This window comes from Ananas comosus, linkage group 19 (assembly GCF_001540865.1).
Source record: "Ananas comosus cultivar F153 linkage group 19, ASM154086v1, whole genome shotgun sequence".
Lineage (NCBI taxonomy): Eukaryota > Viridiplantae > Streptophyta > Magnoliopsida > Poales > Bromeliaceae > Ananas > Ananas comosus.
The window spans coordinates 7,706,226-7,719,156 of NC_033639.1; the positions used below are offsets into that span (position 1 = coordinate 7,706,226).

A 12,931-nucleotide genomic window follows, 5' to 3' on the forward strand; every position below is an offset into this window, starting at 1 on the left:
ATATGCATTATGAAGGGGAAGGGGAAGGGGAAGGGGAGAGGGGAGTATGTTATATGTATGCGCTTGTGTAATAGTTTGATGTGCATTTGTTTGCTATTTTTCTCTACGTGCTAAAATACAGAAACTTTTATAGAAAAACTTCAAAATATTACTCTTGTAGTTTAGCATTTCTCCGCTTTACTATTTTGTGATTTAAAGTGTGTCATTTTAGTACTTGTGATTTTATTTTTTTCTTTCCATCAACACATTAACTCTTTATTAAAATATATATAAAAAACTTCAGAAATGCTTACCAAATATTAACTTTAATACTTTGTGATTTACGAAATTTTTACTTTACTATCTTATAATTTTAACTTTCTCACTAATTTAAAAAAAAAAAATTAACAGAGTGGATAAAAACAAAACAACATAATACTAATTAAAATAATACAATTTAAACCATAGGGTAACAAAGAAAGAAAGTACCGAACCACAAGGATGGTATTTGAAGTTTTTGCATACTCCCCTTTCCCTTCCCTATGTAATATATACATTTGAAGTATGTTCTTTTTGCATGTGGATTATCAAATATTCACTTTAATACTCTGTAATTTACGAAATTTTTATTTACTATCCTATAATTTTAACTTTCCCACTAATTTAAGAAAAAAATTAACAGAGTGGATAAAAACAAAACAGCATAGTACTAATTAAAGTAATACAGTTTAAACCATAGGATAACAAAGGAAGAAAGTGCTGAACCACAAGGATGGTATTTGAAGTTTTTTTTTTTTTTAACAAATATTCGTGTTTTCACTTTTTTTTACTTTCAAGAATTTATATTTTTTATTTAAAAGTTTATAAATGCTTTCATAAGATTACAGTGTTAATGGAGGGCGTGAAATAATCAAATTAATTACCCTTACTTATTCTATAAAAGAATAAATGATTTTTTAATATATTTTTGTTATTTATTAGAATATTAATTTTTGGTATAAATTATAAGAAATGTATATAATAGTAACATAATTATGAAGAGGGGGGGAGCTAAATGCATTATTTTAAAATTTTGAGGGAATAAAATATAAAATTTTGAAAGTGAGAGAGAAAAAGTAAGAGAATGTGAGAGAATGTGAGGAATTCATGGATGGATTTTTATTTTTTAGGCTAAATTACATAAAATTTTTCTGTCAAAATTCGATTTTTTACTTTTTCTCCCTATCATTTAAAAACCTACACTTTGTCCCTTTATAAAATGAAAAATATTTACAGGAGGATACGGTGTGGACTGTGATGATAAAATGACCATTTTGCCCCTCACCATTTTCATCTTCTCCCTCATCTTCCTCAACATCAGTCTCGATCGGCTGCGATTTCTCCGCGGTTCACGCATCATCTTCCTCCTGCACCCTCGCCGCCCCTCGATTTCGGCGACAGTAAGGTGGAAATTGAGGTGGGGGTGGATGGAGAGGTGGGTAATGACAACGAGGGCGAAGGCGAGGCGGCGGAGGAGGGAGAAGGGGTGTTTGTGGGTACGGACGGGGATGTTGGCGAGGGCGAGGCAGTAGAGGAGGGCGAGGCGGAGGAAGGTGAAGCAACAGGAAAAAAAAGCGGAGGGGCATTTTGGGCATAAAAAAATATTTTATAACGGATCACTAACGGTTGGGGCGAAGTGCACATTTTTCATTTTACAAGGAGGCAAAATGTAGGTTTTTAAATGACAGGATAGATAGTGAAAAATCGCGTTTTGACGAATTTTTTTTATAATTTAGCCTATTTTTTAAGCCATTATTCTAGCTCTTTACCGAAGAGCTAGTTAATTAGCTAGTTATCTGCACCACAGATATGAAGAAATTATTTTTTTACGATCTCTGGAAACTAAAGGAGGTTGAGGCTAAATCTGATATTATATAATCAAAAAATAGTTAAATAGAAAACAATCAAAAAATTTATCTTACTAATAAAATTATATATAATACGTTCTCTAATTGCCGATCAAGGCGTTACTCAAAATATATATATGTACGCGCGGAAATTGCACACAAATGCACACAAATCGTAACGGTGAGATCTGTACCATTAATTAAGTTAATTATTCGTGTCAAAACATGTTGCACCCACATGCATGCAAATTAGTGGTCACCTCCCCTAGAACAGCACGTTTATTAAAGCCAATCATAGCGTATATATATTCCTACTCCCGTGTACGTAGTCCCGTCCCCTCTTCCTCCTCTCTCTCTCTCTCTCTCTCTCTCTCTCTCTCTCTCTCTCTCTTGTTTTAAGATTGTTAAAATTATATACGTGAGTTGTTGATGATTTTTTGGTTATAAGAATTGTATATAGGTAGCCGTGGAAATAGAGATATAATTTTTTTTTTTTTTTTTTAGATTAGTAAACAAAAAGTCCGGGGAATCTGTTCCTCTCTTGTTCCTCTCCTATGTTTGGTATGAATTGAAAAGGACTTTTATTATTGTTTTTTAAATTTATTTTAAAATAAATGTAGATTCGATGAGTCAAATTGACTTACGGAGAGTTCTAGTCTAACCCAGACCTATATATGGTTTAAAGATGTGCTGTATCTAATAAAGTTCATCCCATCTAAAGTGTATATAAATAATTTACTCCCTGATTAATTATTCAACGTGAGTAGCAATTCATATATGAAATCCTAGCAAACAAAATCCACGAAAATAGCAAAATGAAATCTACACTCTTTGATTTCTAGAGGGATATAATATTCATTAATTTCAACTGCTTGATGAAACCTCACAAGCCAAAGTTTTAAAAACTAATCATTAATGGCTGTTTTAGTGGTTTCACTAACATGGAATTAGTCTACTAAACCCGGTCTTAAGCCCTTTGAAGCTCGCGAGGTAGTGTTTACAGTACCGCCATTTTTGCGGTATGGATGCATAGCCCATCTGATCTCCGCTACGCGCACATAAGCAGATATGTTAAGACTATTCCGAGACAATTTTCTATCAGATTAATTTGGAATTATCTTTTAGCGAAACTAGTGAGATTAGATGATAACTAATCTTTCTCTTAAATGTCTTTGGAATTCAATAAAAACCATCACACCAAGCCAAACTTCTTTGATCTACTCAAGAACACACCTTGCAACTCTTCCTGCAGTAACCCTGAGACTCCTCAGTGCCTACCATGTACTCAGGATTCTTCTCACACTCGCCTTTCGCGGCCCATCGCGCGCAGGACTCGTTCTCATCTTCACATTCCTTGCTCCGTCTACTCGACGAGAGAAAACTGAAGGGTGTCAAATGGATCCACTTCGTCGCAGTCCATTTCTCCCCTGCTATTACTGGGCAGCTCCCATGCATACTTGATCCATCCAAAGTGCCGTTCGGATGCAGGCTGAAGAATAACACGGCATCGCCTTTCTTCGGTTTCACTGAAATAAGCTCATCAAACACTATCTCAATACGATTTCAAAATAAAAGTTTCTGAACTTCGATGAACTTAAACAAGTTATTTAGTACTGGAAAAGTTTTAACACAGTTGCATTCTTCGTAGTTTAGTGGTTGGTAATAGAATTTGCTCGTAAATTCTTCACCTGAAAAACCTGTTGAAGCACAGAAAGCGAGAGAATCACCTTTCCTTTGTCGATTCGCCTGCAAAAAAATGCGCGGAGAAAATTTTAGAAAATGGTTTAGATGAGGATGATAGCCTGATTAGTTCTTTACTAGAAGATCACCTTCTGTACCGCTGCTTTCGTGAAGACTGTCTCCCCGCCTTGTGTAACATTAGCTAGGTACATGAGTACTGTCGCGACTCGATTTCCCTTTTTGTTCCCTTTTACATCTTTAAAGTAATCGACGTGCGGCACAAACAGTTGGCCCTTCTCGTAACGGAGTATTTGTATGGCCTCGCCGTTCTCTAGCACGGGGAGTATAAAGGTTTTGTTATCAAGCAACAAAACAATTACAAACTTGTTTAATTGAATACATGCTGTAATAAATTTACCTACTGGGAGGAAGGTCCAAGCAGCGACTCTGCTCTCGACTCGACGAACAATTTCATCCTTGGAAATGCAGAGGAAAATGATGATAGTCTACACCTTAGACATGGTAAATTCGCAAGCTACTTGCTGCTCTTGATAATCACATTATAAAATGGCTCATCGACGTGGCGAAGAACACGAAATACAGGATTGAATGATGAGAGATTATGGATTCACTAGCAAATGCTTTATATATCCAGCTGACGAAATCGATGTTTTGGTTACGAGATCAGTGCATTAGGCATTCTAAAGGGCGCAGAACATGAATGATATACCGGCATTCGGTTAGCCGATAACAACCATGTTCGTGATGAGAAATAGCACGAGCGCCATCTAAGTGTATCTTTGGCGACCAATGAAAACACTATTTGCTTACAGAAAAGGAAAAAACAACCAAAATGATGTAAACAATGGATCATTATGACATCGGAGAAATTGAGCTAGTAATTTACCTGACCTGGCTTCAGGAACATGTCCCAACTAGTTCGCGCGGTGCTAAGCTTGCTCTCACCACCGTAGCCCTCTATGACTGTAGATTTTTTAAGTTTACCCTTCGACTGCTCTCGGAAAGCAAACATAACACAATCGAAAGTGAAATTCAAAATAAGATAAAGAATAATTTCAAAGGGGTCTTGGTTCTTTCAAATGGCGATTTAAGAGGGTGTAATTTGCTGATGCATGGTAGTAGTAAAATGGTAATAGTACTACATAGATTTTCCTGAGATATCTAGTATAAATAGTTGGGTAGTTTGTGGGTATGCTGATATGTAATCATTGAAATCTTATGAAAAATTTAGCAATATAAAAGGGAACTTTTCTACCAGGGAGATGAGGTGATCGCATTCCTCGTCGGAGAGAAAGCCCTCATAGAGAAAAATCCTGCACCAAAATGGCAAATGAATTATCAACTTACATAAAGTGCGAAACGAAAAAATGCGTGGAGAGGGTTAAATTAGGTGATCTTTTAGTTGTTAAACTTTCCAATTTAAGTTCTGAAGTAAGCCTACAATATGAATTACGCAAATCGGAAGCCCAAGCTTAAGATTTCTTCCTTTTTTTTTCTTTTTGACTGTAAGATGCAAGGTGATTTCATATGTCATTCATGTAATCAATCCAAATTAGCCCGAAAGAGATATAGATCGATAGTAGATAGATAGATAGATACAGAATAAATCTTCTAAGTAATACAGCTTAATTTCAACCAAAATAGGATTACTTTTTGCATATCCAGGGTCATCTTTATTCTTTTGATTCTGAGCATAAGCTTTTCTTTTTTGATAATACTGTAAAAATGCCTTTTGCCAGAGTATAAGAAAAAAGATACAGAGGTATGATGGAAAAAAGGTTTGTAATGCAAGTTTTTGCTTACAAATTACAAACAATTAGCAAATAAGGCTTTTGCTTGGCCTATTTACTGGGAGATTTTTTAGCTATGTTCTATGTACCGCCAATCGACACTTTCGTCAAAATCTATTGAAATATATTGAATGCCAATTTAGTTTTTAGCTGAACCTTTTAACTGATGGTTTTGTCAATTTTGCGGCAAAATACGGAAGCAAATGAACAATCAAACTTATCTAACCTTGGTTGCCATGAGAGTTGGGTGATAGATCTTGGCTCTATGACATTGTGATCCCTTCTTTCACCAGTGCCAATCCTAAAGGTAATTGAATATTCACAGAAAAAGAAGATAAACAAAGGTGTATATTATAAAAGAGCAGCACAATTAGAGGTATTGTAACATACACCAAATTGACTCCTATTCCTTCAAACAGTTTAAGCCTGAGAGGAGTTGGTGGCAGAGAGAAGAACAGAAGGAAGAGAAAGATGGAAGGGAGAAGAGAAAGTTTGAAACCCATTTTTGATTAATTAGAAGAGGAGGGTACATCACAAAGGAGCCAATTAAGTTTTTTTTTTTTTTTCTACATTATCTTCCTAATTAATGCCATTTAGAAGGTTAAAGAGCTACTAGGAGGTTTCAAATGAGTTCCTTTAATTCTTTAATTGTGGTATCATTAACTCCATCAATAAAAGCAAACAGGAAATTTCTTATATGAAAAGTTGATGCTGTATTCTTAGTTTTATATTTTCAAAATATGATTCTGCATGTGAGTATTTTGTATGTGGAAATTGAATTGCGCATTGGCCCAAGTCACACACATTCTTATGATTGCTTATTTCTTCTGGAATCTTAAGATTGAGACATTATTTTTAAGAAAAAGAAACCTGCTGTTGACTCCATTGTGAATATGTTTTCAGACACATTAATGCTACTGTATATCAACTCCCTCTGTCTTACTAAGTTCTTGGTTAGTTTGTTAGTCAGTTTCAAAGGCAGCAACAATTAACATTCCATTGGTTCAAATTGCTGGAAATGGGTTGGAACAATAAGAACTCTTCCACATTAGCAGCAAAAAGAACCACAAGAAACCTCATGCATGACGCAATATGCGAAGATCAGATGAAACAGGGTTTTTTTTTTCTACCAGTGCCCGGTATGGATTGGAGACATTTAACTGTAAAATCGATGGTTACCATTTGTTTTAACACTGCAAATTGTTCTGCAAATTAACTCAGGTTTTATTGTTGCTAGATACAAGTGACGCGGCGGAACAAGAAACTTAGCCAGCTCCTGCAATGGAATTGTACATATTCCTGGTAAACAATATAACAAAATATCTCTCTTTTTCTGAGAAAAACATTTAAGAGTTTTATCAAAACAACCTGCTTATGGCTAACGAAAGATTCGTCTTTCACCGACCAATTTGTAGAGAACAAAGGAAGCAACAAACCAGAAGTTGACCACATTAGTAGTTTTCCGTTTTCAAGAAAGCAATCAAACTTAACATGCATGTTCGAGAAAGATAACAACATTTGATTTGTAACAACTCTTCAAATCATATAATGCTTCCTTTTAACCTAAACCTTCCAAGGAGATTGACGAAGAAAGGATATACTATAAGCATCAGAAGATCATGCTTATCAGGTGTCAGAGCCGTCTGCACTATCATCGCATGGAATTCTTGACCGGATAATAACTCGGGCTCCCGACGTAAGCCTGCAGGAGAAAAGAACGAATGGCAACACCCTATCAAGATGTGTACACTGTATTAAAATATAACAAAAGTGTTTATTAGGCCTAGCATCTAAAACAGCTTCTTTACTCCAAAAAGTTGAAGATACAAGTAATCAGCCACCTGGCTCTTGAAGAACCAAGAACTTTTGCTGTAGCTAAAATGATCTTTTGGATTCGAAAAGCAGACTCAAATTTGAAATATATGCTTCTGGTACAGCACGAAGTTGGTTAGGAGATTCAACAAAGTGTTGTTAGTACTTCTTCGAACATTTCTGCTTAAACAACAATTCTTTGAAGCCAAAGAATGGACTTAACTTTCCTCGATCCTGATAAGCTTCTCCTTTTCTTCTTTCAAGGATTCTAACCTCATGGATGATCCATGAACTGAGGCAGCATGAGTGATACTTCTGCTGCTTTCTCCTATTGAGGAGCGGTCACACTCGGGCCCAACAGACGAGCACCTCGGGCAATCGGAAATAGGAGAAGTAATTTTTTCATTTTTGGGCTGCTTTGGAGGTGTAAGTTTGATAGCTCGAGGGAGGCATCTTGCAACTGATGTGTCCTCAATCTCTTCCCCGTGCCTTCTGGACTCCAATTTGCACTTCCTGCACTTTCTTGATGTATTAACTGTTAATATGTAACAGAGCACCTCAAAGAAGTTTAAAAAGATAGAGAACATGGCAATAGGAATGACACAGTAAATAAGAGATCTGTAAAGGACACACAAAAAGGAAGAAATACTGAAGAACAACTTCAGCATAATAAATGATTATCATTTAAATGATGCTTAGGAGAACACTAGCGTCGGCACTTATCAGCACAATCGTGGCAAGCATTTAGTTAATTGCATTATTCTCTAAATTAGAACATAGGCACTTCATGAACCAACTCGATTTACGCTCATAACGATGAAGCATCCAAATCTGCATAAATTGCAATCATAGTAGAGCTACGTGAGGAAGCACGAATAGCTTTCTCATTAGAATTTTACTGCAGCTTCCCGCTGCAGAACAAGCAGAAGTTTTAAACTGAAGCTTCTGTTTGTTACCCAAAAGTTCATTTTAGCTTCTACCACAGCAAAATTTCCAGCCTAGTTATCAACCAAACACCCAGTTTCTGAATGCTTGTGCCTTCCAGATTAGAGAAGCCATTCTCAAAACCAGGCAGAACTAGCAAAAAATTACAGTGTTATGTGGTACTACATATTCAGATAGGCAAAGAGTAAGACCTTACTGAGTGAGCGGCAAATGTAGGATGTAATATGATATAAAGACGAGGCTCACCTTTCGGCATTGTAGGAGGAAGATCGTTTCAGAACGGGCATCCTTTCCCCTATATCCTCCCGATGCTTCTTAGTTTCAATCAAGCTACCACTAAAATACTCCTTATCTTCCAATTTCAATCCCATTAATCTTGGATCTTTCGAAAGGCAATCAAGCTCTCCAAGCATACTCGAGCGAGCAAATACCGATGATTGGAACTTCATGTGCGAGAAACTTGGCTGGTAATTTGAGACGATACCATAGCTTTCGTGATCCTTCACGGTGAAAGACCCGCAAGTGATCAGCTGCATTAAGATATTACCAGGCTTCATCTTCGGCCCGGTGGGAATTAGCACTTCCTCCTCTTTGAGTCTTCTAAAGATGTTCTTGTTTCTAGCATCCGCCCTAAGCAAAGACTCTAAAGTCTCTGACCTGCTACCATTCGAAAGTCGAGCATGATTATTGATAGAATCAAGAGTCGTCGAGCCATTGTCAGTAGAAACAACCGTAGTGAGATTCTCGTTCTCCTTATCGTGGTGATCACTTTTTTTATTTTCGTCGTCAGTTTGAGTTGCTGCGTCCGAAGAACCAATTGGCCTGTATACTCTATACTCCGCCGAACCCGAAGAGACGTACTCTTGAGACGACACTTCTTCTTCTTCTTCTTCTTCGTCCTCTTTTTCATCTTCTTGAGGAGAAGGCGGAGGGTTGGATTCTCTAACGACAACAGTAGGAGGAGAGGAGGAAGCAAAAGGAGCTTCTTTGGATCTAGAAAATTTGGGTGATTCTTGCTGGGGGGGTTGCTTTGGGTTTTTCGGTTTTGGGTTCCCGTTGTTCGGATGAATCCGATCTAAACGAACATGAAACGAAAGAAAACACATTTGGATTGTTTAGCTCCAAACCTCTCTTCCTTATTACTATCAACATTGAATCAAAGGGAACAACACATGTTACTTTACACAATTTTTGGATTACCTGAAGAGGGTTGATCTAAGAGTTCAGAACCTTTGAGAACATACTCATCTCCGTTGGCGGGGAGGACGAGATCGTCGTGGGAGAGATCGTGCCACACGAATCCGTTCTTGTAGCTCCTGCATTGATCAAATTCATCGTTTTCACACCCAAAACACCATAAAAAAGGGATTTTTATCATTTGGGCGCTCTCCATTTTACCTCTTGCACGACCACGAATACATGGTGGGCATTCCCTTTCCCCTCACCAAATTAAGGCGATTAATCACATCTAAGAAAAAAAAAAAAAAAACCAATTGCGATAACAAGACAACAATCTCTAATCCGCATTTCAAAACTATGAAGAGCCAAACAATTCGATCCCCACAAACCTCCGAGATACAACCCTTCAGGGGAGGAGAGGGGCACCTCAATGAAATGCGGGTGCTCGATGCGTCGATTCCGACACAAGTAATACACAACGGGGATCTTCTTCTTCTTCTTCTTCTTCTTCTCCTCCTCCTCCTCCTCCTCGGGCGCTTCCATTTCCCGTCTCAAAAATCTCAAAACCCTGATGCAATGGGACGAGGAATGGCGAATAAGGGTGGAGAGAGGAAGCAGAGTGTTGTAGGTAGTACTGCTACTGCCACTGCAACTGCTGCTGCTGCTGCTGCTGCTGCTACTACTTTGCCGTGGAAAAAGGGGAATTAGAAGGAGTATATTAAATTAAATTCAATTGATTGAGGGGGGAGTGGGGGGGAGGAGAGTACGGTTTCGTTGGAGGGAGTGGGGGAAGCATTGAATTGCTTACGGGCAAAGGGAGAAAGAGAAGGAGGTGGGTGGGAGTGGACCGAGAATGCCACAAAACATTGCCTGCACCGGATGTATATAAGCACGCCCCGAATACACACAAAACAGTCTAAAATAGATCAGTTATATTGCTGATACTGTATTCCTAATCAATCAGATTATTTCTCTTGCATTCGCCCATCCAATCATGATTATTAAAAAAAATATATTTTTATTATACTTTCCTTTTGAAAAAAGAGATATGATTGGCTGATTATTGATGATATAGTATAAATTTTATATGATAGATGTATCTAAGGCATATTAAGTGAGCCAACTTTGCTATAAGCCCGGTGCTTATGGTGTTCATTTTTTTCCCATCAGCCATGCCAGCTCAGTTGACTCGTGTTTTTTTTTTCAATTGTATTATTTTTTTCTCAGTTGTAATCCTATTTCTCAGTTGTAATTCTATTTTTCCGAGGCCGCGTTGCATCAAGAGTCAAGTCCTGTAGCTAAATTCATCTGCTAAATGAATGAAGCGGGTAGCGTGCTATCTTTCTCTCAAAAAAAAAAATAATAATAAAATAAAATAAAATAAAATATTTTTTGTATATGCCAATTTACAGGATTTATCGTGTGTCATTTTTTCAATTCTTGATCGTTAGCTGTTTGCGAATTTATGCATCAGGACGGTTTAGCTGGCTTAATATGTGGGTGACCGACAAACACTACGAACTTTTTGTCAAAAAAGTATTAGCCGTGTAACAAGTGCAAACTATACAATGAAAAAAGTGAGTCTAAATCTTACACTCTATCAATCTAACGGCTAATATATATTTTTAATATTAAAAATTGAAAAGAGTGTTCAATTAGAAAGATAAAGACTTTAAAACAAAATTCTAAGGCTCGTTTGGTATTGTTGCTGATTTTTTTTTTATTTTGTAAAATAAACATTTTATTGTGTAAAAAGAAAAAGGTGAATTGTTTTTATCTTTCCTTGACTTCTAAATTATTTTAAAAATATCTTAGAAGTAAACTAACTAATCATAATAATAAGAAATTTGTATTTATACAAGTTTATCAAGAATTAATATTTAAAATAAAAAAAATTAAAGGCAACGATGCCTGACTTGGCCTAAAATAAACTTCAATTTTTCCGTGTTGGTTTAGTGCATTTTTATTTTACCATTTTATGATTTCAAAATTGTATTTAAATACTTTGTGATTTTATTTTTATTTTACAGTAAGTATCTAGCATTTCAAAATATGGTAAAATAATATTTTTTTTTTGCAAACAACAAGATAGTACAAATAGTATTTTATTATTCTTTAATCTACACTTTTATCATTTGTTATTTGCAATATTATCCTATTTTTTAACACTAAATCCTTCCAGTAAACTAAAAATAAAACCTCAGAGTTATTAAATAAAATTTATTTAAGGCATAGGATGGCAAAGTGAATATGCGCTAAACTACAAAAAAGAAAATTGAAGTTTATCCAAAATTTAAATCGATGATGTGCCTAAAAAAATTCAAAAGGGCTGCATATAAAAGGCAAAAAAAAAAAACTAAATTTTGGACATTAATTTCTTGCAAATTGAACCATAATCATTTTTTTTTAATTGTCGATTATTGAGACTATTTGACACTTTAATAATATATTATTTAATGGAAGACCTTTTAATATATGACACGAAGTGTATCTACCTAATTGATTTTAGAAAAAACTTCAAATATCATTTCTGTTTTTTCGTATTTTTTTATTTTAGTACTATATGGTTTAAAGTGTATCAATTTAGTACCCTGTAGTTTCGTTTTTCTCTTTTTATTATTCCATTTATTATTTTTTTTTGCTAAATCAGTGACAAAGTTAAAACCAAAATGTACTAAAGTGAATATTCGATAAATCTAGACGGGGTATCTGAAGTTTTTTATATATAATTTAACAAAATATTAGCAAAAAAGCTGTCAAAAACAAAAAAATAAAATTGATATACCTTAACTACAGAATATAAAAATGAGAAAATGTGGGGTGGTATTTAAAGTTTACCCTTGATTTTTAATTAATTTTGAGACACTCACACCTATCATGCAAAATTCAGAGTGGTGCATGAGGTGTACGGATACACCGGGTGCAGGAAATAATTTTCCCGGCAATAGGGAGGAGCAGCAGCGCGAGATCGTGGCGTTTGCGCGCTTTCCACGCTACATTAAACGGGCCTGCAAAAAGATGGTAATAAGGTAAAAATGCACAGGGACTCCCTCAACTATAACCAATTCTCTAAAACGCCCCTCAACTCTAAATTTTTTTTAAAATTGAGATTCTTTAACTTTTGATTTTTTTTTTGGAATTGAATGAATTTAACCAAATAAATTTGTATATTAAAAATTAATTAATACTAATATAGAGAGAGAGAGAGAGAGAGAGTAAAACTAGGTTGAATCAATTTCTAATAGATAATTAAGCCATAAAAATATGCCAATTAAAAAAAAAAATGAAGGTTTAGGGCTCCATTTGAGAATAGTTGAGGGGGTTTCCAGACATATTTACGTACCTTAAAATATCGGTGCGTTCCGTACAAGTAGTTATATGCGTGTAAAGGTGGAGAAGAGGATGAAGACACGGAGGAGACACAGTTTCCGTTACAGTAAAGTAGTTGACAACGACTGGAGATTGCGTAGAATTACGAGGACTTCAATTTAATGATAAAAAAATTTTAAAAAAATAATATTATTACTATACATATATATTTATATATATTTCATATCAAAATATATTTCGTAGAAAACCCCGCCAAGGAACACTATAGTTTGGTTTTAAATTTGTCTCTTTTAATTTTAATAATAATTG

At 35.6% G+C, this 12,931-nt stretch overlaps 2 protein-coding genes across 4 annotated transcripts; both read right to left on the reverse strand.

The window, feature by feature from the left end:
- Positions 2,973–5,859, reverse strand: LOC109724780 (probable prolyl 4-hydroxylase 6). The gene is made up of 8 exons (XM_020253710.1): positions 5,747–5,859; positions 5,583–5,657; positions 4,822–4,879; positions 4,453–4,557; positions 3,964–4,021; positions 3,704–3,876; positions 3,554–3,611; positions 2,973–3,391 (listed from the first exon to the last, which is right to left on the reverse strand). Exons 1-8 carry the CDS (start codon positions 5,857–5,859, stop codon positions 3,087–3,089), a joined length of 945 nt encoding a protein of 314 aa, XP_020109299.1. The 3' UTR covers positions 2,973–3,086.
- Positions 6,669–10,050, reverse strand: LOC109724659 (protein UPSTREAM OF FLC-like). 3 transcript variants are annotated; one of them, XM_020253546.1, is made up of 6 exons: positions 9,682–10,050; positions 9,512–9,581; positions 9,314–9,429; positions 8,360–9,188; positions 7,391–7,681; positions 6,669–7,058 (listed from the first exon to the last, which is right to left on the reverse strand). In XM_020253546.1, the coding sequence occupies exons 1-6, from the start codon at positions 9,833–9,835 to the stop codon at positions 6,983–6,985; spliced, it is 1,536 nt and encodes a 511-aa protein (XP_020109135.1). In that variant the 5' UTR covers positions 9,836–10,050; the 3' UTR covers positions 6,669–6,982. The 3 variants fall into 3 exon arrangements, with proteins under 3 accessions (XP_020109135.1, XP_020109134.1, XP_020109136.1); XM_020253545.1 differs by having other exon boundaries at positions 7,391–7,690; positions 9,682–10,045; XM_020253547.1 differs by having other exon boundaries at positions 7,391–7,690; positions 9,719–9,740.

Coding starts and splice junctions, on each gene's coding strand:
- LOC109724780 (XM_020253710.1), bottom strand. CDS start 5,859: ATGGGTTTCAAACTTTCTCTTCTCCCTTCCATCTTTCTCTTCCTTCTG. Junction 4,880..5,582: donor CAACTCTCATGGCAACCAAG/GTTAGATAAGTT, acceptor ATTTTGGTGCAG/GATTTTTCTCTATGAGGGCT. Junction 3,877..3,963: donor TTGGACCTTCCTCCCAGTAG/GTAAATTTATTA, acceptor TCCCCGTGCTAG/AGAACGGCGAGGCCATACAA.
- LOC109724659 (XM_020253545.1), bottom strand. CDS start 9,835: ATGGAAGCGCCCGAGGAGGAGGAGGAGGAGGAGAAGAAGAAGAAGAAG. Junction 9,582..9,681: donor TGAAGGGTTGTATCTCGGAG/GTTTGTGGGGAT, acceptor TTTTTTTCTTAG/ATGTGATTAATCGCCTTAAT. Junction 9,189..9,313: donor CTTAGATCAACCCTCTTCAG/GTAATCCAAAAA, acceptor ATGTTCGTTTAG/ATCGGATTCATCCGAACAAC.